General features: G+C 67.9%; 4 protein-coding genes across 4 annotated transcripts in view; 1 reads left to right on the top strand and 3 right to left on the bottom strand.

The window, feature by feature from the left end:
• HNRNPL (heterogeneous nuclear ribonucleoprotein L) overlaps positions 1-8,457 on the bottom strand; it is a 10,220-nt gene extending 1,763 nt beyond the window's left edge. Inside the window, 12 exon segments of the mRNA XM_075727271.1 lie at positions 667-872; positions 947-1,068; positions 1,154-1,282; positions 1,284-1,435; positions 3,148-3,219; positions 6,202-6,274; positions 6,359-6,455; positions 6,720-6,805; positions 6,962-7,199; positions 7,306-7,424; positions 8,214-8,366; positions 8,368-8,457. Coding sequence (XP_075583386.1) covers positions 667-872; positions 947-1,068; positions 1,154-1,282; positions 1,284-1,435; positions 3,148-3,219; positions 6,202-6,274; positions 6,359-6,455; positions 6,720-6,805; positions 6,962-7,199; positions 7,306-7,424; positions 8,214-8,366; positions 8,368-8,457 — 1,537 coding nt within the window.
• A 1,629-nt stretch (positions 8,458-10,086) lies between these two features.
• On the bottom strand, positions 10,087-13,448 carry SIRT2 (sirtuin 2). The gene is made up of 16 exons (XM_075727274.1): positions 13,420-13,448; positions 13,286-13,332; positions 13,123-13,162; positions 12,920-13,036; positions 12,707-12,748; positions 12,498-12,604; positions 12,292-12,348; positions 12,104-12,172; positions 11,864-11,993; positions 11,446-11,505; positions 11,277-11,332; positions 11,063-11,139; positions 10,929-10,980; positions 10,711-10,778; positions 10,376-10,442; positions 10,087-10,239 (listed from the first exon to the last, which is right to left on the bottom strand). Exons 1-16 carry the CDS (start codon positions 13,433-13,435, stop codon positions 10,087-10,089), a joined length of 1,158 nt encoding a protein of 385 aa, XP_075583389.1. The 5' UTR covers positions 13,436-13,448.
• Positions 13,449-13,902: 454 nt separating this feature from the next.
• NFKBIB (NFKB inhibitor beta) lies at positions 13,903-18,816 on the top strand. Its single transcript, XM_075727292.1, is given in 8 exon segments — positions 13,903-14,052; positions 14,119-14,198; positions 14,544-14,649; positions 14,817-15,045; positions 17,599-17,687; positions 17,782-17,931; positions 17,933-18,028; positions 18,769-18,816. Coding segments are annotated over 8 exon segments (948 nt in total).
• Positions 18,817-19,849: 1,033 nt separating this feature from the next.
• SARS2 (seryl-tRNA synthetase 2, mitochondrial) overlaps positions 19,850-23,776 on the bottom strand; it is an 8,099-nt gene continuing 4,172 nt past the window's right edge. Inside the window, 11 exon segments of the mRNA XM_075727270.1 lie at positions 19,850-19,929; positions 20,580-20,712; positions 20,808-20,873; positions 20,967-21,059; positions 21,335-21,428; positions 21,533-21,645; positions 21,736-21,782; positions 21,785-21,822; positions 22,004-22,049; positions 22,184-22,292; positions 22,411-22,458. Of these exon segments, the coding sequence (XP_075583385.1) occupies positions 19,850-19,929; positions 20,580-20,712; positions 20,808-20,873; positions 20,967-21,059; positions 21,335-21,428; positions 21,533-21,645; positions 21,736-21,782; positions 21,785-21,822; positions 22,004-22,049; positions 22,184-22,292; positions 22,411-22,458 (867 nt within the window).

Here is a 23,776-nt window from a genome sequence, read left to right as displayed (position 1 = left end):
AAAAAGGAAGAAAGGAAGGAGAACAAGGAAGCAGGGAGGAAGGAAAAAGAGAACAAGGAAGCAGGGAGGAAGGAAAAAGAGACAAGGAAGCAGGGAGGAAGGAAAAAGAGAACAAGGAAAAAAGAAGGAAGGAAAAGGGAGAACAAGGAAGCAGGGAGGAAGGAAAAGGAGAACAAGGAAGCAGGGAGGAAGGAAAAAGAGAACAAGGAAAAAAGAAGGAAGGAAAAGGGAGAACAAGGAAGCAGGGAGGAAGGAAAAGGGAGAACAAGGAAGCAGGGAGGAAGGAAAAAAGGAGAACAAGGAAAAAAGAAGGAAGGAAAAGGGAGAACAAGGAAGCAGGGAGGAAGGAAAAGGGGAGAACAAGGAAGCAGGGAGGAAGGAAAAAGAGAACAAGGAAAGAAGAAGGAAGGAAAAGGGAGAACAAGGAAGCAGGGAGGAAGTTAAAGGAGAACAAGGAAGCAGGGAGGAAGGAAAAAGAAAACAAGGAAGCAGGGAGGAAGGAAAAAGAGAACAAGGAAAAAAGAAGGAAGGAAAAGGGAGAACAAGGAAGCAGGGAGGAAGGAAAAGGGAAAACAAGGAAGCAGGGAGGAAGGAAAAGGGAGAACAAGGAAGCAGGGAGGAAGGAAAAAGGAGGAAGGAGGCGGCGGGCGGGCGCGGGCGCCCCGCGTACCTCGTAGAAGTTGTCCTCGGTCACCTCCAAGGGAGCGTTGAAGAAGTGGAGGACGTTGCTGGGGTGCTGGATCCGGTTCTTGGCCGCCTGCTCGGGGGTGGAGAAGCGGTTGTTGCGGGAGCCGCTGAAGTCCTTGTAACTACAGGAACCGTCTTCCAAGCCGTAGGATTGCCCGGGCATGATGGCCTGCTGCTTGGAGACGCTGCCGGAGCGGGCAGGGGCTCAGCACCGTGGGCAGAGCCGCCCGCTGCTGCCCTCGCCCCGGCCCACACCTACCAGACGTTGAGTTTCTGCCCGAACATGAAGTTGTTGTTGAGGTGGGTGATGGCCCGGTCCACGGCGTAGCCGTCCGCCATCTCCACCATGGCTGCCCCCGGCTTGCTCTTCATGAACTTGACCTGAAGGAGCAGCGGCGGAATGGAGGAGACCCCCTTGGAGATGTCCCCGTGCTCCCAACACCCCCTCTGCCCCGCTGCCGTTTACCTTCTCCACGTTTCCGTAGAGACAGAAGATGTTGAAGACGCGGTCGCAATTCATCTTGGACTGATCCAAACCGTAGACCATGAGGACGGGGCTGTCGGCGTGGGGGCCGTACTCCGGCGGCGGCGGGGGGCGGCGGCGGGTGCCCGTACTGGGGGCCGTACCGGCTGGGACCCCGGCGGTGCCCCCCAACCGGAGGGCCCATCCTTCTCCCTTCGTAGTGGGGCGGCGGGGGGCCGTAGCCCTCGTCGTGGTAGTGCCCGTGGTATCCGCCATGGGGTCCTCCTGCACAAGGAGAGGGTTGGAGACCCTCCCGGTGTCCCCTGTCCCCCCCGATTACCCCATGGCCTTGCCTGGTGTCCCCTGTGTCCCCCGATGACCCCGTGGCCTTGCCTGGTGTCCCCTGTCCCCCCCGATGACCCCGTGGCCTTGCCTGGACCCCCCTGTGTCCCCCCCGATGACCCCATGGCCTTGCCTGGTGTCCCCCCTGTGTCCCCCCGATGACCCCATGGCCTTGCCTGGACCCCCGTGTCCCCCCCGATGACCCCATGGCCTTGCCTGGTGTCCCCCCTGTGTCCCCCCCGATGACCCCATGGCCTTGCCTGGTGTCCCCCCTGTGTCCCCCCCCGATGACCCCATGGCCTTGCCTGGTGTCCCCTGTCCCCCCGATGACCCCATGGCCTTGCCTGGACCCCCCTGTGTCCCCCCCGATGACCCCATGGCCTTGCCTGGACCCCCCTGTGTCCCCCGATGACCCCGTGGCCTTGCCTGGACCCCCCTGTGTCCCCCCCCGATGACCCCATGGCCTTGCTTGGTGTCCCCTGTGTCCCCCCCGATGACCCCATGGCCTTGCCTGGACCCCCGTGTCCCCCCCGATGACCCCATGGCCTTGCCTGGTGTCCCCTGTCCCCCTCAATGACCCCCATGGCCTTGCCTGGTGTCCCCTGTGTCCCCCCCGATGACCCCGTGGCCTTGCCTGGACCCCCCTGTGTGCCCCCCGATGACCCCATGGCCTTGCCTGGTGTCCCCTGTCCCCCCCGATGACCCCATGGCCTTGCCTGGTGTCCCCTGTGTCCCCCCCGATTATCCCATGGCCTTGCCTGGTGTCCCCTGTCCCCCCCGATGACCCCATGGCCTTGCCTGGTGTCCCCCCTGTGTCCCCCCCGATGACCCCATGGCCTTGCCTGGTGTCCCCTGTGTCCCCCCCGATGACCCCATGGCCTTGCCTGGTGTCCCCCCTGTGTCCCCCCGATGACCCCATGGCCTTGCCTGGACCCCCCTGTGTCCCCCGATGACCCCGTGGCCTTGCCTGGACCCCCCTGTGTCCCCCCCCGATGACCCCATGGCCTTGCCTGGTGTCCCCTGTGTCCCCCCCGATGACCCCATGGCCTTGCCTGGTGTCCCCTGTGTCCCCCCAGATGACCCCATGGCCTTGCCTGGACCCCCGTGTCCCCCCCGATGACCCCATGGCCTTGCCTGGACCCCCCTGTGTCCCCCCCGATGACCCCATGGCCTTGCCTGGTGCCCCTGTCCCCCCCAATGACCCCATGGCCTTGCCTGGACCCCCGTGTCCCCCCCGATGACCCCATGGCCTTGCCTGGTGTCCCCCCTGTGTCCCCCCCGATGACCCCGTGGCCTTGCCTGGTGTCCCCTGTCCCCCTCAATGACCCCCATGACCTTGCCTGGACCCCCCCCCCCCGGTGTCCCCTGTCCCCCCTGATGACCCCTGCAGCATTGCCTGGACCCTGCCAGCACTGCCTGTCCCCCCCGATGACACCCACAGCATCGCCTGGACCCCCCCGGTGTCCCCTGTCCCCCCCCCAACAACCCCCATGGCATCGCCTGGACCCCCCGGTGTCCACTGTCACCCCCCAGCGATGCCCACGGCATTGCCTGGACCCCCCCCATGTCCCCTGTCCCCCCCGATGACCCCCACAGCATCACCTGGACCCCCCCCCCATGTCCCCTGTCCCCCCCGGTCGCGAGGAACGCCGTACCGTACTCCGCAGGGTGGTCTCCCAAGAGCGGGGGCTGCCGCTGGCGCTTGTTGGGGTTGCCGCCCGGGTCTCCTGCGGGTGGAAGGAAAGATTAGGGTGGTCTCGCGGGGTGGGGGGACACCACTCCCCAGGGTGCCGGGGGTCCCTCCAGTCCCTGACGCCTGAGCCTGGCCCCGGAGGGGAGGCTTTGGGGACCCCCCAGCTACCCCAGGAGGGCGACGGCGGGGCTGGCTCCGCACCCCTGCGCCCCGCTCCCAACCGGGACCCCCGTGTCTCCTCCCAGCAGGGACCGAGAGCCCCGGCCGGAGTGAGGGGGGGCCGATCCCGGGAGCACCCCCCCTTATCCTACCCCCTCCCTCCCACCCACCCACCCACCCACCAGGGACCAGCCCCGGCCCCCCCCTAAAGCTGACTAGGAGGGAGGTGCGGTGAGGGGAGCGCCCCACTCCGTGCCCCCCGGCCTTCGGGATGCTGCTAGTTTCTACACAGCCATAAAAAAAAAAAAAAAAATTATAAATAAATTAATGTACAGAAAGGAAAAAAAAAATTAAAAAATAGAAACTAAATAATAATAATAAAAAAAAAAAGTGGCAAGACATCTCCCCGCCCCGACGGAACGGGAGAGGGAGCGAGACTGGTACAGGCAGCAAAGCAACAGCAGTAACAGGTTAAAACGAGCCATCACGTACAAGGCATAAACACGCTCATGTCACCGTACAGTTGCTCTTCTCTTCCCTTTACACGACCGGGTTTCGTACAGGTTTATTCCGAGTCGGGTTACAAAGATTGAAAAGGGCTACTTACAGCGGGAGTACAAAGTACAATGTCCATTGTCATATAAAAATTCTGTATTTCTCTTACCATTGGACGCTTCAAGAGTGAGTTAGCACAGTTCTGAAAGATGGCGTCCCATCAAACATACACTGCGACCCTGCATCACATGGTTTCAGAGTCATAAACACAGGTCAAAGGCACAAAACCGCTACAATTTTTTTTCTTTTTTTTTTAAAAAAAAAAAAAAAAAAAAGCAGAATCTTTTTTTTTAAAAAAAAAAAAAAAAAAAGGTCTCACAGATGTTTTGTCCTCAGAAGATACCGAGAGAGAGGACATAAAGGTGTGATAAATGAGAGTGTTCCTCCGTGTTTCACCTCCTGCAATTTGTGTTGTGCTGTAACAAAATGGTGCTTCTGGCTCTGTGTAGCTCTTTCCCGTGTGCGTGTCTCTCCTCTGTAATGGAAATGTGTCTCGGCTCGAGCGCCGGCCTGCGCCAGACCCGCACAGCCCCAGCTACGGCCTCCTAGGGATCTGTGTGCCCTTGGGGTTGGGTTGCTTTGTGTTGGTTGGTTTGGTTTGGTATTTTTTTTTTGTTTGGTTGGTTTGGCTTTTTTTTTTTTTTTTTTTAAAAGTTTGGTTTGGTTTTTTTTTGTGTTTTTTTTTTTTTTTTTTTGTTTTCTCCGCTTGGCGCTGATATGGTGGCAGTTGAGGACTGCAGGAGAAACAGCGTAAAGCAAAGGAACTGCCCTCCCAAACCAAACCGTGCTGAGAGCAATCCTAAGGTCTTGGAGGGCCTCAGATCTACTCCGGTCTCCGGTAAGAGCGCTGCTGGGCTTGTTTTGAGGACCCTCTGGGCTGTGTTTTCTAGTTCTGTGTACATTCGTGGGTTCGGTTTGGTCTGGTTTTGGTAAGTAAAGGTAAATGTCTGCTGTGGCATGCTGCGCCTCTTTCTCTCTCTGTGCTGTAGATAGTCCTTGGGCCACGGTGTTGTGTCCTTGATGTAATGAGCTCAAGCTGCTGCTTGTTTCTGGATGCTGCGTGTTTTCTCCAGTAAAAGTTTTCTACACTGTGTGGTGTGAGGAATGTGCAGAGGCAGGTCACGGCCCATTCGGGACTTCCGCTGTAGTACGGTCCCCGGGGTTATGTGCAAATGACTGCTCGGAGCTGGGAAAGGCCACGTTACCGTACCCCCCGCCCGCTTCCCAGCGAGCCCCTCTCGCCCCTGCGGCTCTGCACATCTTCTACGTTATGTACCCGGGAGGAGAGCTCTGCCCCTGCCCCTAAAACTCATGTAATGCCATTGCTTGCGTCCGCACCTCAACGGCTCTGCAGCTTTGAAAAGCGGGGGTGTCCGGCAGACGGTGGCTCGGCGGCTCCCGCAGCGAATCCCGCCTCTCACCCCCGTGCCCGCCGCCCGTCCCCCCCCAAACCCTCCCGATCCCCGCTTCGAGCGGTCGAAGCCGCCCGCTGCCGACACCCCGGCTTTAAAACATGAAGTGTTTTACACCCCCCCCAACCCCCCACCAAAAAAAAAAAAAACAAAACCCACCCCAAAACAAGCGTCGCCGAGCTCCTCGCGCGGGGCCCACCCTGCGCAGCCCGACACGGAGGGCATCAACAGCCGCCCCGGCATCCAGCTGGGAGCGGGAGACGTCCACTCCCACGAGCACAGGGGTTTTTTTTGGGGGGGGGATATCATTTTTTTCCCCCCCCTTTCAAGCTCAAGGGAGCCGACGTCTCCCCTCCGGTTTTACAGACGGGCTGGGTGCCCCCCCTGCCAGGCCAGGGGTGTTTCCAACTCGGCTCCGGGAGGGCGACGCAGCCCCGTTTTGGTAAATCCAGTTCGGAAGATGAGGTACGCAAAGAGCCGGCAGCGGGGCAGACACAAGAAAAGCAATGGCACTTTCCCCACCCCGCCGCCCCCCCCGCCCCAAACCACCAGAAACTCATTAAATATTAAAAAAAAAAAAAAAAAAAATTAAAAAAAATAAAACAACGGCATATCGCTGGTGCAGAGACTCCCCCTCGCTTCCCGCGCCTGACACCGATGCTCCCCGACAAGCAATGCGCAGAACAAACCACCGAGAGAAACCCCCGGCCATCGCCGCTCGCTTTTTTCGACTCAATTCGCCTCCCCGCCCCGAGCCCTCTCCCCGCGGAGCCCACGCCAGCTCCGGCTGAAGGTACGGGCAGGCGAATGGCATTACATATTGTGGGTCGGTTATGAGAGTGCTGTGCCCGACCGTGCGCGTAGGTACAAAGCGCTTCATCGGAGATTACCTTGTCCGCTGAGGTTGGGATTGGTGTAGTCCCAAGTATCCTGGTCGTTCTTAAAAACGTTGAGGCGCGTGGGCTGCGACAAACAGCCGGGAGAAGCGTCAGGCGTCAGCGGCGTCACCCCGCGAAGGGGTGTGTGCCGCCCGGCAGGGACGCTTACCTTGGCGTATTCGATTTTCAGCGTGCAGCACCCGGAGTAAATGTCGGCCCCGTTGAGGGATGCCTTGGCTCGCTGGGCGCTCTGCACCGAGTCAAACGTTGGCGGCGTTAAGGACGTTTACGGAAAAGAAAGAGTCTTTAGGGTGGGTTTCATCGCCTGGGAGAATGGATCCGACCATGCCGGGCGTCAGGCATCGCTCTCCAAGCGGAACAAACGGACCCAGATAATTTGGGACACCCTCAACTCCCTCCCCACAGCCGGCCAGGACACGCCAGAGCACAGCCAAGGCAGAACCAAACCAACCCGCAGCAGAAAAAACACAAGAGAGGCAGTCCCGGGCGCTCGGGGCATGGAAGGATATTCCACCATGGCCTGGACACCGTTTTTCCTGAAGATAACGATCCTCTGCACAGGGCCGCAGGGGTTGCAGATGGTGTACAGCACGTCCTGCGGGACCGGAGAGGCGAGAAGTAGTGAGGGACCTGACCGAGGCACAGCGGCAGCTCCCCCCGCCAAAAGCAGCGGACGCCAGGGCCGGGAGAAATCCACGTCCCCAGCTCCGCGTTCCCAAAAACCCTCGGGTTCCCCCGGCGCGTCACCCACCGTCGTGATGGAGTAGATGGGGTTGAGGATGGTGAAAAGCAGGACGTTGTTGACGCCCCTGGAATCATCCGTGTCCCCGGGGCGGGATATTTTCTGGCTGGTGGAGTAGTTGACAAAAGCAGGGTGACCAGCAATGTAAATCTGGTTATCGGCCGCGTAATTAACAGCGTTGCAGGCGCCGAGGATGTCCTCGAACTCCACCAAGGCTTGTCTCTTCTTGGGCATCACCACCACATAGCTGGGACAGCGAAAGCCGCGGTCAGACCCACACCGTAAACCGCGGTCAGACCGACACGGCGGCGGTGCCGCCGTCACCGCGCCCGTCCCCCAACGCGTTTCCTCACCTGATGGGGCCAAACTCCTGCAGGGCCTCCACGAGATCGGCCTCCACGACGCCGTCGATCAGCCCCCGGATATGCACCACGGGGGAGGCGGGCGTCTTGTGGGGGTCATCGTAGTTTTCCTGGCGGGAGAGAAGGGGTCGGCTCAGTACGGCGCCCGCCCAGACCTCTTTATTCCCCCCAAAATGATACAAATCTAGGGGGACTACAAAGAAAAACCACCCCGGGTAAGGTCTTGGCTGCCGCCCTGGGAATCTCAGCCCACCCTCCGCCTGTCACCGCAGCCGAGGGTCTCGGTGGTTGAGGGAGCGGTTCTGAAATCGGTGCAACCAAAAAGCTCCCGGTGCTGCTGGGGGGACTCGGGCAAAGACCCTGCAGGGCCCTGCCTCTCCCAAATCCGTTCCCAGGCGCTCTGCAGGCCCCTGGGGTCCAGCCCTGCCCCTTTAAAAGCTGTTTCCCCTCTCCCTGATAGTGCTGAGCACCCCGTGGCCCGACCAAGCCAGGGCAGACCCTGTCCCCCCATAGCCCTGACCTGACCCCCCCCCATGCCTTGGCCTGCCCCGTGTCCCCTCCAGACAGTCCCTGACCTCCTAAACATCCCCCACAGCCTCTCCTGGCCCCCCCAGACCTACCCTGCACCCCATTTCCAGCCCAACCCGCCCCCATCTTTACCTCCCCTCAGGCCCCCAGCCTTCCCCCCACAATCCTTGTCCTCTCCACCGTATTTCCCCCCACCAAGGGGCACTTTTTGCCCCCTCAGGCCTCGTCCCGCCCCTCAGCTCGCCCCACTCGGGCCTGGTGCCACCCCCCCCAACCCAGGCCCTGCCTCAGGCCCCACCATGATGCCCGCCCACCCCCCCCCCTTTCCCAAGAGCCCCACCGCCCCCCGGCCTCCCCCCGACCCCGCTCACCGCTCCGGCAGCGCCGGGCCCGCCGCCAGCCCCCCCCGGCCCGCCAGGCCCGTGCGGCGGCGGCTCCGCGTTCTCCGTCTTCTGGCGCTTGGGAGCACGGCCGCCTTCGCCGCCCCCGCCGCCCCCACCGTAATAACGGCCCGAGCCACCCCCCGCCGCCGCCGCCCGCCGCCATCTTCCCCATCTCGCCCCCGCGGCCGCTGCCCTCCGCGCTCTGCGGGCCCCGCCACCGCCGCCGCGACATGGCGCCTCACTCCGCCGCGCCGCCTCCGCCACGCCCCTATTGGCCCGCCCCCCCGCCACTCAAGGGGGGGCTCCCGGCCCATTGGCTCACGGCGCTGCCCCTCCGCCGCCGGCCCCGCCCTCCGCCGCCATTGGGCCCGCCGGCCCGCAAGGCCCGCATCCATTCGCCAGCGCTTCTGCCCGTCAGCGGCTCTGCCGTCTTCCATTGGCCGCAGCCTGCGTCCGTCCGCCCGCCCACCGAGCTGGTTGGCTGGAGGGGCTGCCTGTCAGAACGGCGCCCCGCCCTTCTTCATGGCCCTGCACTTAGACTCCGCCTTCGTCTACCACCTCTCCGGGTGCTCCCAGAGGGCCTTTCGGCAGCGGCTCGTCAAGCTATTGGTCAAAGGCAAGGCCAATCAACCGCCCTGGGCTCTGATTGGTTCTTCTTACTCCTCTCGCAACCTCTTCAGCCTCTCCCGCCAGGACAGCCCCCACCCATTGGCTAACCCTCCCGCCTATCAAACCCCGCCGCCTGCCGCCCCGCGCACTGATTGGCAGTCTCCCTCAACCTTCACTTCGGATTGGCCTGCGCGCCTTGCCCCTGGCCCTGCCCACCGCGCCCCCTCAGGTAGGGACCCCCAGAGCAGGCGGGAACCCCCGGAGCGGGGCAGGGACCCCCCCCCCCCCAGGACCCTCAAACCGTGCAGGGACCCCCCCCAAGACCCTCAAACCGGGCAGGGACCCCCCCAAGTCGGGCAGGGACCCCCCCCAGGACCCTCAAACCGTGCAGGGACCCCCCCCGGACCCTCAAACCGTGCAGGGACCCCCCCCGGACCCTCAAACCGGGTAGAGACCCCCCCCCAGGGCCCTCAAACCAGGCAGGGACACCCCCCCCGGACCCTCAAACCGGGTAGAGACCCCCCCCCAGGGCCCTCAAACCGTGCAGGGACCCCCCTCGGACCCTCAAACCGGGTAGAGACCCCCCCCAGGACCCTCAAACCGTGCAGGGACCCCCCCCCGGACCCTCAAACCGGGTAGAGACCCCCCCCCCAGGGCCCTCAAACGGGGCATGGACTCCTCCACGCCAGGCAGAGACCCCCGCAGAGCCCTCAAACAGGGCAGAGACCCCCCCCAAGCCAGGCAGGGACCCCCCAGGGCCGGGCAGGACTTAACCAGATTTTAGAAATAAATCGCTTTATTGCACAAATGCTGGGAGAAAGCAGAAAAATGGGGGGGGGGGGGGTCATGATCTCCGTGGTGACATGGGGGAGGCCCCCCCCAGGCTGCACACTGCTGGCGGGTATCCCAGTACCCCCAGTGCTCCCCAGTAACAGGGACCCCCCACACACCAGTACCCCCAGTAACCCTACACCCCAATAACCCCTAGTAACTGGGACCCCCCCCCCCCCGCCAGTACCCCTAATAACTAGGGACCCCCCCACCAGTACCCCCTCATTCTGGCCCCAGTTCCCCCCAGCATCCCAGGGACCCCCCTGCCCCAGCACCCCCCAGTAACCAGTGACCCCCCCCGCTGGGGACACGGAGGGGACCCAAACCGCCGTCCCCCCCACCCATGGGTGCCCCTAGAAGGGAACAGAGGATGCCGATAACCCGCCTCGGCGGCCATTTAATGTCACGGCCCCGCTCCGCGCTACGGCGGGGGGTCCCGGTTGCCCCCCCGGCGCTCGCCGTCCCCTGTTGGGGTCTCGCCGCCGTCGCCTCCCCGCGCTTTGCCGTCAGCCCCCCGGGCGGCTTTGGCGTCGATGGCGGCGTGCTCCCTCCTCACCAGCTCCTCCAGCTCCTTCTGCGGGGACGGTGAGCAAGGTTGGGGGGGGACGCGACGGGGACAGGGAAGGGGGCAATGGGGACATGGGGGGCGTGCGGAGGTCGGGACCCCCCCCCCCCCCAAAATCGCCGTGGGGAAGCAGGGTGGGCCGTACCTTCCAGCCCAGCAGCTCGGCCAGCGCCAGGCAGCCGGCGTCGCACTCCCCCAGCCAGGCCACGTCCCTGCGGGGGGACAGAGGGACGCGGGGGGAAGGGGGGGGGGGATCCCCAAAACCACCTTGAGGGGGGTCCCCGACCCCCCCCAGCACCCCTGTAACAGCGTATGGAGCTGGGGTGCTGACCCCCTGTGCTCCCCCGTGGAAGCCAGGCGTCCCAGCACCCCAAGGGTCCCACCCATACCCCCCCAAATCCCCCCAATGCCCCCCTAAACGCCCCCAAATCCCCCCTAAACCCCCCTCAGCCCCCCCAAATCCCCCCCGGCCCCTCCTGCCTGTAAGCCTTGTCCGAATCGAAGTCCATGCCGCAGCCGAAACCCATGAGGCTCATGAGGGGGTCGCTCTGGGGGGGGGGATGGGGTGGAAAATGAGGGTGACGGGTGGGGGGCAGCACCCCTCAACCCCCTCTGCCCCCCTCAACTCGCTCCTCCCCTCCCCAAAATGCTCCTCCCCGGCTTTAGCAGCCCCCCCAAATTGCCCTCCTACCCCTCACCTGCCCCGTCTTCTCCTTGTTGATCAGGAGCCGGGGGGTGTTGGTGGGGACCCTGTTGGGGACAGGAGGGGGACGGTCACGGGGGGGTGGCAGGGGGTTTGGGGGGCTTTGGGGGGGTCCCGGGGGGGTCTGACCTGCCGACGAGGGAGGCGAAGGGCTGGACCTGCAGCGAGGTGCCCATGATGATGAGCAAGTCAACTTTCTGGAAATCCTAGGGGACAAAAAGCAGGGGGGGACGCAGAAATGTCACCGTGGGGCCACCGGCATCCCCCGCCGTGCCCCCCTAAATCTGGGGGGGGCCACAGGGCCCCCCCCCCTGCCGCCAAATCCCCCCGCCAAATCACTCACCGACTGCAGGAGGGTGAAGAAGCGCGAGGGGAGGCTCTCCCCGAAAAAAACGATGTCTGGGGGGGGGGGGGGAGGTGAGCGGAAGTGTTTGGGGGGGCCTTGTGGCCCCCCCTTAGGGCATGGGGACCCCCGATGTCCCCGTGCGTCCCCACCCTGCAGTGTCACTCACCGGGTTTCACCACGCTTTGGCATTTCTCGCATTTGGGGACGAGGGAGGAAAAAATGCGTTCTGGAAAAGATGGGGGTGGGAGAGGTCAGTCGCGGGGGGGGACAGAGGGATGTGGCGGGGACAGAAGGATGTGGGGGGGACAGAGGGACATGGGGGGGGACAGAGGGATGCGGGGGGGGACAGAAGGACACGGGGGGGGACACAGAGGGATATTGGGGGGGACGCTGGGGGAGAAACAGGCTCCTGTCAGGACGCCAGCCCAGAGGATGGGACCCCCCGCGCCCAGCCCGGGGACACGCCACCCCCCCACCCAACCTCGGTGGCACCCCGAGGGGGGTCCCACGCCCCTCCCCCAGCCTCGGTGGCACGCCGGGGGGGGGTCCCACCCCTCCCCAACCCCCCCTCCCCAACCCCGTACCCTTCATCCACTGGAGGCCGTAGGGCTGGCGGCAGGAGGGACGCAGGCAGTGCGAGGTGAAGAAAGTGCCGTGAGCTTCCACCAACAGCTCGGGCTCCAACCCCGCCACCCGCTCCAACGTGTCGATATTCTGTCGGGGCGGATGGAAAGGGGGGGTCAGGGGCTCCCCAAAAACCACCCCGCACCCCAAAAATACTCCGGGACCCCCCCCCCCCCCGAGCTGGTGGCGGGGGTCCCGACCTGGGTGTAGCAGCGCAGCAGCAGCCCCTTCTCTTGCAGCAGCCGCATGAAGTAGTGACACACCGTGGGCTGGCGGGGGGGGACATGGAGATGGGGATCAATTTGGGGGGCGCAATGGGGTGGGGGAACCCCCCCAGGGGTTTATTTTTGGGGGGGAGGGGGGAACTGAGGCTTGGGGAGGGGTTTACCTTGAACTGCCCTGGGTAGAGCTCCCGGGCGAGGGCGAAAAATGGCTCAGGGTGTTGCTGCGGATGGGGGGAGGCGGCTCTTAGGGGTTTGGGGTCCTCGAGCCCCGCCCAGGAGGGCCGGGACCCCTCCCCCGGAGAACCGGGACCCCCTCCCGGAGGACCAGGACCCCCCCCCAAAATGTTGGGGGGTGGTAGAGGGGGGCTACCTTGAAGAAGCTGATCTCAAAGATGGCCTCGGGGTAGGGCAGGTCGTAGCTCTGCAGGTTGGCGTACAGCCCCGTGCCGGGCGAGCGGAAATCGGGGATCCCGGCGGCTGCGGAGCGGGATGGGGGGGGGTACCGGGAGGTGGTGGTGGTGGGGGGTGCATCAGGGCCCCCCGGGTAGTTACCGGCACCCCCCCCAAAAGCGTACTCACAGGTGGAAATCCCGGCGCCCACCATGCAGACGACATTCTTACCTGCGGCGGGACGGAGATGGGGGGCTCGGGGGGGGGGCACCCCAATGCCCCCCGTACCCCCTAAACTCCTCCCGGTGCCCCCCAACCCCCGCCGGTGCCCCCCAAATCCCCCCGGTACCCCCCAAATCCCCCCGGTACCCCCCAAATCCCTCCCCCGGTTCCCCCCCGTACATCTCTCGCTCCGCAGGAACCGGCTCACTCCCTCCAGCGTCAGCTCATCCAGCACTTTCTCCGGTTTCTCCCCGCCCAGGCCCAGCGTCCGGGACAGGAGGCTCCGCAGCAGCTCCACTGCACCGGGAGGACCGGAGGATCAGCCACCGGGACCCCCCTCCCCGGTCCCACCGGGCCGCGGCCCCCATCACCCCCGCACCTACTTTCCGAGTCGCCCGAAGCACCGGGTTCGCTGTCAGAAACCTGCGGGAGACCGAAAAGAGGTGAGCCGGTAATGGCGGAGAGGCCCCATCCATCCCCCGGGGAGGCCTAACCGGGGCCTGGCTCCCGGTACCGGGAGGGGAACGCGCCCCACCGGGCACTCACCGGTGACTCCGCGTCCTGCTCTGCCTCGTCCCCGCGGGCACCGGGAGCTGCGGGAGAAGGAGGGGAGCGATCAGCGGGAGCAGCCCGAGGTGGGGGTCCCGCCACCGCCGCCGCTGCTGCTGCCCCCCCGTTACCGTCCGGCTCCGCCATGGGCGCCGGCCGCTGCCCGGGCCACGCCTCCCGGCATGCACCGCGCCGCGCCGCCACACCTCCCAGCATGCCGCGCGGGGCGGCGCTGATAGGTGGAGCGCGCCGCGCTTCCCGGCGTGCCTTGCGGTATCCGCCATGTTACTGCCGCCACGCCTCCCAGCATGCCGCGCGGGCGGCGCTGATAGGTGGAGCGCGCCGCGCTTCCCGGCGTGCCTTGCGGTATCCGCCATGTTACTGCCGCCACGCCTCCCAGCATGCCGCGCGGGCGGCGCTGATAGGCGTAGAGCGCCGCGCTTTCCCGGCGTGCTTTGCGGCACCCGTCTCCCGGAAGTGGTCTGAGGACTACGGGTCCCGGCAGGCCCCGCGCGGCCGCCATCGCCGGGCCCGGCGGGGATTTCCCGGGACGGCGGCGGCATCGGCTTCTATGGCGGTGAGGATCTGAGCGCGGCCCAGCCTGGCGGCCCGGCATGGCGGCCGCGGAGGCGGCGGCGCCGGTGCCCCCCGGTGAGGTGAAGCGGCCCGAGGGCGATGAGTGGTGCGACAGCGGCCTGGGCTCGCTGGGCGAGGGGCAGCTGGGGCCGTTGCCCGGCAGCCCCGGGCCCGCCAGCCCCGGCCCGGTTCTGGGTCCCGTCACGGCGGCTGTAGGCGCCGTCCGCCTCGCTGAGCCCCGCGAGGAGGAAGAGGAGGAGGCGGCGGCCGCCGCCGTGGACCCCGCGGCCTGGCTGCGGCACGTCCTGGGCTTCCTCACCGAGGACGGCGACACGTGAGTGCGGGCGGGGGGCGAGCGGACACCGGACCCCCCTCACCTGCGGGCGGGGGACCCCCGGTGCCCGGGGGGGAGACCCCTTGCCCTACGTGGGGGCGGGGGGATCCCCCTGCCCCGTGGCGGCGGTGTGGGGGGGGCACCCCGGTCCCGGGAGGGCTGTGACAGTGGGTCCTGCCCCTCCCCCGGGGGTCCTGCCCCACCCCGGGGTCCCATTTAGCACCCACGGGGGCACCCCCCGCCTCTCCTTTTACCTTGCCTTGCTTGGACCCCCCCCCCCACGCCAGGCTGGGGGCGTGGGGACCCCCCGTAACACCCTGCGTGTCCCCCCACACCCCCCCCCAGAGCGCTGCATTTGGCCGTTATCCACGAACACGAGGCCTTCCTGGACTCCATCCTGCAGTACACGGCCGGCACCGAGTACCTGGACCTGCAAAACGACCTGGGGCAGGTGCGGAAAAACAGCGGGGAGCGGGGTTTCGGGGGGGGGAGAGGGTTTTGGGGTGGGGAGAGGGTTTTGGGGTGCCCCCCTCAGCCTCTACGCTGGCTCGGGGGGGGGGGGGGGGGTTCCCCGCGTCCCCCGCGTCCCCCTAAGCTGAGGGGTCTCTCTCCCCGCAGACGGCGCTTCACATCGCCGTCATCCTGGGTCTGTCCGGCTTCGTGCGGAAACTGCGAGCGGCGGGCGCGGGGCTTTGCCTGCAGGAACGAGGAGGGCACACGGCGCTGCACCTCGCTTGCCGCGAGGGCCGCCGAGCCTGCGCCCGCCATTTATTGGGGTCCCCTCGGAATCCCCCGGCGCCCTGCGACGAGGAGGAGCGCGCCCAGCTCGACAGCGTCAACTACGACGGTGCGGGGCGGGGGGGACGCGGGGGGTGGGGACGCCGTGGGGCTGCGGCGCGAGGCCGTGAGGGAACGCGGGGACAAAGCGGGGCGCGGTTTGGGGTGGGGGTCGTGCTGCGGAGCTGTGGCGTGGGGAAACGGGCTGCAGGGGGGAGTCCGCCGTGGGGCTGGGGAGCCCGCCGTGGGGCTCGTGGACTCCGCTGTGGGGCTGGGGGGTGCCTGCGGTGACGCTCCCCTTCACGCTGCAGAGCCATGGGGCTTGGGGACTCCGCTGTGGGGCTGGGGAGCCTGCCGTGGGGCTGGAGACCCCGCTGTGGGGCTGGGGGGTGCCCGTGGTGACTCTCCCCTCGCCGGCGGGGGTCACGCTGCGGAGCTGTGGCATGGGGACATGGGCTGCCGTGGGGACTCCGCTGTGGGGCTGGGGAGCCTGCCATGGGGCTGGAGACCCCGCTGTGGGGCTGGGGGGTGCCCGCGGTGACCCTCCCCTCGCCGGCGGGGGTCACGCTGTAGAGCTGTGGTGGGGACATGGGCTGTGGGGGGAGCCTGCCGTGGGGCTTGGGGACTCCGCTGTGGGGCTGAGGAGCCTGTCGTGGGGCTTGGGGACTCCGCTGTGGGGCTGAGGAGCCTGTCGTGGGGCTTGGGGACTCCGCTGTGGGGCTGAGGAGCCTGTCGTGGGGCTGGGGACTCCGCTGTGGGGCTGAGGAGCCTGTCGTGGGGCTGGGGACTCCGCTGTGGGGCTGAGGAGCCTGTCGTGGGGCTTGGGGACTCCGCTGTGGGGCTGGGGAGCCTGTCGTGGGGCTGGAGACCCTGCTGTGGGACTGGGGGGTGCCCGCGGTGACGCTCCCCTCGCCGGTGGGGGTCACGCTGCGGAGCTGTGGCATGGGGACATGGGCTGCCGTGGGGCTTGGGGACTCTGCCGTGGGGCTGGGGAGCCTGCCATGGGGCTGGAGACCCCGCTGTGGGGCTGGGGTTGCCCACGGTGACGCTCCCCTCGCTGACGGGGGTCACGCTGCAGAGCTGCGGCATGGGGACATGGGCTGTGGGGGGAGCCTGCTGTGGGGCTGGGGAGCCTGCCATGGGGCTGGAGACCCCGCTGTGGGGCTGGGGAGCCTGCCATGGGGCTGGAGACCCCGCTGTGGGGCTGGGGAGCCTGCCATGGGGCTGGAGACCCCGCTGTGGGGCTGGGGGGTGCCTGCGGTGACGCTCCCCTCGCCGGCAGGGGTCACGCTGCGGAGCTGTGGCATGGGGACATGGGCTGCCGTGGGGCTGGGTGACTCTGCCATGGGGCTGGAGTGCCTGCCATGGGGCTGGGGACTCTGCTGTGGGGCTGGGGAGCCTGCCGTGGGGCTGGAGACCCCGCTGTGGGGCTGGGGAGTGCCCACGGTGACGCTCCCCTCGCTGACGGGGGTCACGCTGCAGAGCTGCGGCATGGGGACATGGGCTGTGGGGCTGGAGACCCCGCTGTGGGGCTGGAGACCCCGCTGTGGGGCTGGGGACCCCGCTGTGGGGCTGGAGACCCCGCTGTGGGGCTGGGGACTCCGCTGTGGGGCTGGGGTGCCTGCCATGGGGCTGGGGACTCCGCTGTGGGGCTGGGGAGCCTGCCGTGGGGCTGGAGACCCCGCTGTGGGGCTGGGGAGTGCCCGCGGTGACCCTCCCCTCGCCGGCAGGGGTCACGCTGCGGAGCTGTGGCATGGGGACATGGGCTGCCGTGGGGCTGGGTGACTCTGCCATGGGGCTGGGGTGCCTGCCATGGGGCTGGGGACTCCGCTGTGGGGCTGGGGAGCCTGCCATGGGGCTGGAGACCCCGCTGTGGGGCTGGGGGGTGCCTGCGGTGACGCTCCCCTCGCCGGCAGGGGTCACGCTGCGGAGCTGTGGCATGGGGACATGGGCTGCCGTGGGGCTGGGTGACTCCGCCATGGGGCTGGGGTGCCTGCCATGGGGCTGGGGACTCCGCTGTGGGGCTGGGGAGCCTGCCATGGGGCTGGAGACCCCGCTGTGGGGCTGGGGGGTGCCCGTGGTGACGCTCCCCTCGCTGGTGGGCGTCACGCTGCGGAGCTGTGGCATGGGGACATGGGCTGCCGTGGGGCTGGGTGACTCCGCCATGGGGCTGGGGAGCCTGCCATGGGGCTGGGGACTCTGCTGTGGGGCTGGGGAGCCTGCCATGGGGCTGGAGACCCCGCTGTGGGGCTGGGGGGTGCCCGCGGTGACGCTCCCCTCGCTGGTGGGCGTCACGCTGCGGAGCTGTGGCATGGGGGACATGGGCTGCCGTGGGGCTGGGTGACTCCGCCATGGGGCTGGGGTGCCTGCCATGGGGCTGGGGACTCCGCTGTGGGGCTGGGGAGCCTGCCATGGGGCTGGAGACCCCGCTGTGGGGCTGGGGGGTGCCCGTGGTGACGCTCCCCTCGCTGGTGGGCGTCACGCTGCGGAGCTGTGGCATGGGGACATGGGCCGCCGTGGGGCTGGGTGACTCCGCCGTGGGGCTGGGTGACTCCGCCGTGGGGCTGGGGACCCCCGCCGTGGGGCTGGGGGCTGCCCGCGGTGACGCTCCCCTCGCCGGCAGGTTACACCCCGCTCCACGTCGCCGTCCTCCGCAAAGACCTGGAAATGGTGGAGCTGCTGTTGAGCGCCGGCGCCGACCTCAACAAAGCGGTGAGCCCCGCTCCGGGAGGGGGGTGGGGAGGGACAGGGGGAAAATTTGGGGGGTCCCCCGCACCCCGCTGACCCCCTTTTTTGCCCCCCGCAGGAGCCGAGCTGCGGCCGCAGCCCCTTGCACTTGGCAGTGGAAGCGCAGAGCCCCGAAGTCGCCGAGTGCCTGCTGCGCGCCGGCGCCGACCCCGCCGCCCGCATGTACGTGGGGTACACCCCCCTTTACAGCGCCCGCCACCGCCCCGACCCCCCGCCTGCCCCAGCTGCTGCGGGATTTCGGGGCGCAGGAACCCCCCGAAGATTCCGAGGACAGCCCCGACGAGGCCGAGGCCGACAACAGCGACGTAAGTTGCTCCCTGCGCCCCAAAATCCTCACGGCTCCCGCGCTACGCCGGCGAGGAGGAGGGGGGCTCGCCTTGCTCGCGGCAGCCCCCCAAAATTAAGTGGGGGGGCTCGCCTTGCTCGCGGCAGCCCCCCAAAATTAAGTGGGGGGGCTCGCCTTGCCTCCTGCAGCCCCCCGAAATTAAGTGGGGGGGCTCGCCTTGCTCGCGGGCAGCCCCCCCGAAATTAAGTGGGGGGGCTCGCCTTGCCTCCTGCAGCCCCCCGAAATTAAGTGGGGGGGCTCGCCTTGCTCGCGGCAGCCCCCCAAAATTAAGTGGGGGGGCTCGCCTTGCTCGCGGCAGCCCCCCGAAATTAAGTGGGGGGGCTCGCCTTGCTCGCGGCAGCCCCCCAAAATTAAGTGGGGGGGCTCGCCTTGCTCGCGGCAGCCCCCCGAAATTAAGTGGGGGGGCTCGCCTTGCCTCCTGCAGCCCCCCGAAATTAAGTGGGGGGCTCGCCTTGCCTCCTGCAGCCCCCCGAAATTAAGTGGGGGGCTCGCCTTGCCTCCTGCAGCCCCCCGAAATTAAGTGGGGGGGCTCGCCTTGCCTCCTGCAGCCCCCCGAAATTAAGTGGGGGGGCTCGCCTTGCTCCTGGCGGCCCCCCGAAATTACAAGGGGGGGGCTCTCCCCGCTCCCAACAGCCCCCCGAAAACTTTGAGGGGGGGGTGGGTTTGCTGAGCGCTGCCTATGTGTCCCCCCCTCCCCAGGAGGAATACGACGATATCGTCATCAACAGCGGGCGCTGCGTGGACTGACGGGGGGCCCCCCCCCCCACACCCCGATAACCCTCCTCCTGCCCCCCCCAAAAAGTCTCCCCCTATTTATCCGGGGGTTCCGATGTTGGTTGGACTCTGGGGGAGCCCCCGCTCCCCCCAACCTTGCCGCCGCCCCCCCCCCTTATCCCCGTCCCGGTTGTAGCGTAGAGGATTTATATCGGTTTGTTGTAAAATAAAAGAAGAGTTCGGGCACTGCGCCCCCACCCCCCCGCCCCCTCCTCCTCCTCCTCTTCCTCCCCCAGCAGCACCAAGAAGGGGGTCCCAGCCCCCACGTCCCCAGGGTCCCCGTGCCCAGCGTCCCCCCCCCCCGCCCCAGCACCCTCCCCGTTTCCCCGCCGTGGGCGCACGTTAAGCCCGGAGAACGCCAACGGGCGCGCACAGCCGTGTTCTCGGGGCGCGCGCACGCGTGTGCGGGAGCGCACGCGTGTCCGTGGGTTGCGGTTTTTGGGGGGCGAGCGGTGTTTATTGCAATGTTTTGGGGGGGAGACACGCGTCTCCCCACGGAACGTGTCTCCCCACGGAATGCGTGTCCCCGTGGAACATGTGTCCCCATGGAATGCGTGTCCTACGTCCCGTGTCCCTGCGTGCCGTGTCCGCGTGTCCGTCCTTACAGGCATCCGTGTTCTTCGTCCTTTGTCTGGCGTGGGGACCCCCTCGGGCGTCCCCCCCGGGTTTGGGGTGCCTTGTGGGGACACGGGGGCCCCTCGGGCGTCCCCCCCCAGGTTTGGGGTGCGACGTGGGCACACGGGGGGGCCCCCTCGGCGTCCCCTCCAGGTTTGGGGTGCGACGTGGGGACACGGGGGGCCCCTCGGGCGTCCCCTCCAGGTTTGGGGTGCGACGTGGGGACACAGGGGCCCCTCGGGTGTCCCCCCCCGGGGTCTGGGGTGCGACGTGGGCACACGGGGGGCCCCTCGGGTGTCCCCCCCCGGGTTTGGGGTGCCTTGTGGGGACACAGGGGCCCCTCGGGTGTCCCCCATGGGTTTGGGGTGCCTTGTGGGGACACGGGGGCCCCTCAGGTGGCCCCCCCGGGTTTGGGGTGCGACGTGGGCACACGGGGGGCCCCCTCGGGCGTCCCCTCCAGGTTTGGGGTGCCTTGTGGGGACACGGGGGGCCCCTCGGGTGTCCCCCATGGGTTTGGGGTGCCTTGTGGGGACACGGGGGGCCCCCCCGGGCGGTCCCCCCCAGGTTTGGGGTGCGACGTGGGGACACGGGGGGCCCCCTCGGGCGTCCCCCCCAGGTTTGGGGTGCGACGTGGGGACACGGGGGGCCCCCTCGGGCGTCCCCCCCAGGTTTGGGGTGCGACGTGGGGACATGGGGGGCCCCTCGGGCGTCCCCCCCAGGTTTGGGGTGCGACGTGGGGACACGGGGGGCCCCTCGGGTGTCCCCCCCAGGTTTGGGGTGCCTTGTGGGGACACGGGGGGCCCCCTCGGGTGTCCCCCATGGGTTTGGGGTGCCTTGTGGGGACATGGGGGGCCCCCTCGGGTGTCCCCCATGGGTTTGGGGTGCCTTGTGGGGACACGGGGGGCCCCCCCGGGTGTCCCCCCCAGGTTTGGGGTGCGACGTGGGCACACGGGGGGCCCCCTCGGGCGTCCCCCCCCAGGTTTGGGGTGCGACGTGGGGACACGGGGGCCCCTCGGGTGTCCCCCATGGGTTTGGGGTGCCTTGTGGGGACACGGGGGGCCCCCCGGGTGTCCCCCATGGGTTTGGGGTGCGACGCGGGGGCCACCTCGGGGTCCCCCGGCCCGGCTCAGGGCCCCCCCCGGCCCCCCGGGGCTGGTTGGGCCCGATGTAGCGCAGGAGCGGGGCCGGGGGCCGGGCGAGCACGGCCTGGCCGACGAGGGGCTGCAGGGCCGGGGGCACGCGGACACGGCCGTCCTGGGGGTGCAGGGCAGGGTGAGCCCCCCACCCCTGCACCCCCCAACCCCCCTAGGGTGCCCCCCAACCCCCTGGGGTGCCCCCCAAAGACGCACCGGTAGCTGGTTGCATTCCAAGAGAGCGATGAGCATCCGGGAGACGGCGCAGGCCGTGCCGTTCACCTGCGGAGGGGTCTGGGGGGGTTAATGGGGGGCAGAAGGATTTGGGGACCCCCCCCCCCCCCGGCACCCACCGGGGACCCCCCCGGCACCCACCGTGTGCGCGTGCCGCAGCCGCCCGGCTCCGTCGCTGTACATGATGTTCAGGCGCCTGCTCTGGTAATCGGTGCAGTTGGAAGCGCTGGAGATCTGAGGAGGGCGGGAAAAGGGGGGGGTCTGCAGGGTTTTGGGACCCCCCCCCCAAGTCTCCTGATAACGGGGAACCCCCCCCCACTTCAATTCCGGGGACCCCCACAATCACGGTTCACCCGCAACGGGGGAATTCCCCCCCCCCGTCCGGTTCGCCGGCAAACCCCCTGCGCACCCCCTTATTGGGGTGGTTACCGGGGGACCCCGTAACGGGGGGCTTCACCCCGTGCAGACCCCAAATTGGGGGGCGTTTGCCCCCCCAAAATCATCCTCACCTCCCCGTATTTGCCCCGTCCGGGCATCCAAGCTTCGATATCGAACTTGCGGTAAGCGGGGAGCCCCAATTCCTGCGTCGGCATGTCGAGGACGCTGCGGGGAGCGGGGCCGTCGGAAAAAGGGGGGGGGGGGGGCGCACGGAAAAAGGGGGGGGGGGGCGCACGGAAAAAGGGGGGGGGCTCCCCCCTCGCCCTCACCGGTAGTGCAATCCCAGTTCGGAAAAAATTTCTTTTTGCAGAGCCAGGAATTCGGCCAACAGCGTCTCGCTCTCGGCCCCGCTCTCCGCCGCGGTCACCCCGAACATCTCCACCTGCGGGGACGGGGCCGTGTGTGTCCCCCCCCCCCCCAAATCCCGATCCCGGTCTCCTTCCCCCCAGTTTCTCCCAGTTTCCCCCAGTACCTTGGTGAACTGGTGGACGCGGTAGAGCCCCCACGGTTCCCGTCCCTGTCGGTCTCGGTTCGGTAACAAGTGCTGGAGCAAACAACCCTGGCGAGGGGGTGAGGTCCCCCCCCCCCCCCCCCCACCCCGTACCCCAAAAAACCTCACCCTGACCCCAAAAAACCCCACCCTGACCCCCCCCCGGTAGGGGGGTGGGGGGTCCTTAGGGTGCCGCAGAGCGCGGAACGGGGTCTCTAAGGGTGGGGGGCACCTTGGGGACCCCCCGTACCTGATGGGTAAATCCTCCAGCCGCACGGCGTGGTCCATGAAATAGCCTGGAGCGAAGGGGTGGGCTTGGAGGGGGGGGGGGAGCAGCGGGGGGTACCCCCCCCCCCCCCAAAAAAATTCACCGGCCCCGTTTTCTCCGCTTTTCACCCCATTTTTGGGGTTTTTCTTTGTTTTTCCTTACCTGCGATGCCCACCTCGGAGGTGCCGGCCAGGCAGAGATCCTCGAAGCGCGAAGGGTCGATGTTGTAGACGGGCGAGGGGGTGGCGTTGGGCTGCATCCCGCAGCCCTCCTGCGCCGGGGGGACGGACAGACGGACGGGGGGGTCACGGGGGGATTGGGGGGGTCCCGGGGGGCTGGCGGGGGTCCCGGGGGGCTCGCGGGGATGGGGGCGCGGGGCCGGCACTCACGAAGACGGCGCCTCGCAGCAGGTCGGGGACCGTCATGGGCAGGAAGCCCTGGGCGGGGGGAAAAAGGGGGTCGGGGGGGGGGGGTTTGGGGACCCCCCTGGACCCCCCCAGTGCCCCCCCGAGACCCCCAGGACCCCTCCTGGAACCCCAGGACCCCCCTGGACCATCCAGGATCCCTCCTGGACACCCCCAGGCCCCCTCAGACCCTCCTGGGACACCCTGGGCCCCCCAGGACCCTCCTGGACTCCCCCAGGACCCCCCTGAACCCCCCCGGGGCCCCCCCCAGACCCTCCTAGGACACCCTGGGCCCCCCCAGGACCCCCCCCAGACCCTCCTGGGCCCCCCAGATGTCCCAGGACCCTCCTGGACCCCTCAGGACCCCCCCTGGGACCCTCCTGGATCCCCTGGACCCCTCCCATCAGACCCCTCCAGACCCCCCGGGACCCTTCTGGACCCCCCTGCCCCCCCAGATGTCCCAGGATCCTGCCAGACCCCCCTGGGACCCCTCAGGACCCCCCTGGACCCCTCCCAGATGCCCCTGGGCCCCCCCAGATGTCCCAGGACCCCCCCCGGACCCCCCCAGACCCCCCTGGGACCCCTCAGGACCCCCCCTGGACCCCTCCCGGATGCCCCTGGGCCCCCCCAGATGTCCCAGGACCCTCCTGGACCCTCCCAGACCCCCCTGGGACCCTCACGGGCCCCCCCAGATGTCCCAGGACCCCCCCAGACCTCCCCCTGGACCCCTCAGGACCCCCCCCCCCCCAGATGTCCCAGAACCCCCCCAAATCCCCCTCCAGGATCCCCCCCAGACTGCCCCAGAGCCCCCCAGGACTCTCTCGGACCCCCCTGGGCCACCCCAGATGTCCCAGGACCCCCCCAGACCCCCCCCCCCAGGATCCCCCAGGACCCTCCTGGACCCCCCAGTGCCCCCTGGGACCCTTCTGGACCCCCCCCCCGGGCCCCCCCAGATGTGCCAGGACCCTCCCAGACCCTCCTGGACCCCCCCAGACCCCCCCCCCCCCCCCCGGATCCCCCCAGGACCCTCCTGGACCCCCCAGTGCCCCCTGAGACCCTCCTGGACCCCCCCAGATGTGCCAGGACCCCCCCCGGGCCCCCCCCAGATGTGCCAGGACCCTCCCAGACCCCCCCCCCAGAGCCCCTCAGGACCCTCCTGGGCCCCCCCTGGCCCCCCCAGATGTGCCAGGACCCTCCCAGACGCCCCCCAGGACCCTCCTGGACCCCCCAGTGCCCCCTGAAACCCTCGTGGACCCCCCCAGATGTGCCAGGACCCCCCCAGACCCCCCCCCAGCATTCCCCCAGAGCCCCCCAGGACCCCCAGTGCCCCTGAGACCCTCCTGGACCCCCC

This window comes from Pelecanus crispus (genome assembly GCF_030463565.1).
Source record: "Pelecanus crispus isolate bPelCri1 chromosome 30 unlocalized genomic scaffold, bPelCri1.pri SUPER_30_unloc_1, whole genome shotgun sequence".
Classification (NCBI taxonomy): domain Eukaryota; kingdom Metazoa; phylum Chordata; class Aves; order Pelecaniformes; family Pelecanidae; genus Pelecanus; species Pelecanus crispus.
Note: the sequence above shows the minus strand (reverse complement) of the source record. Positions and strands in the feature narration are given on the sequence as shown.

Bases quoted from the DNA above. Each gene is read 5' to 3' on its own strand.
- SIRT2 (XM_075727274.1), bottom strand. The intron at 12,349-12,497 runs GTAGCCCCCCTC...CCCCATCCGCAG, and splicing joins TTGAGATCAGCTTCTTCAAG to CAACACCCTGAGCCATTTTT. The intron at 11,506-11,863 runs GTACGGGGTTGG...CATCTTTTCCAG, and splicing joins CGGCCTCCAGTGGATGAAGG to AACGCATTTTTTCCTCCCTC.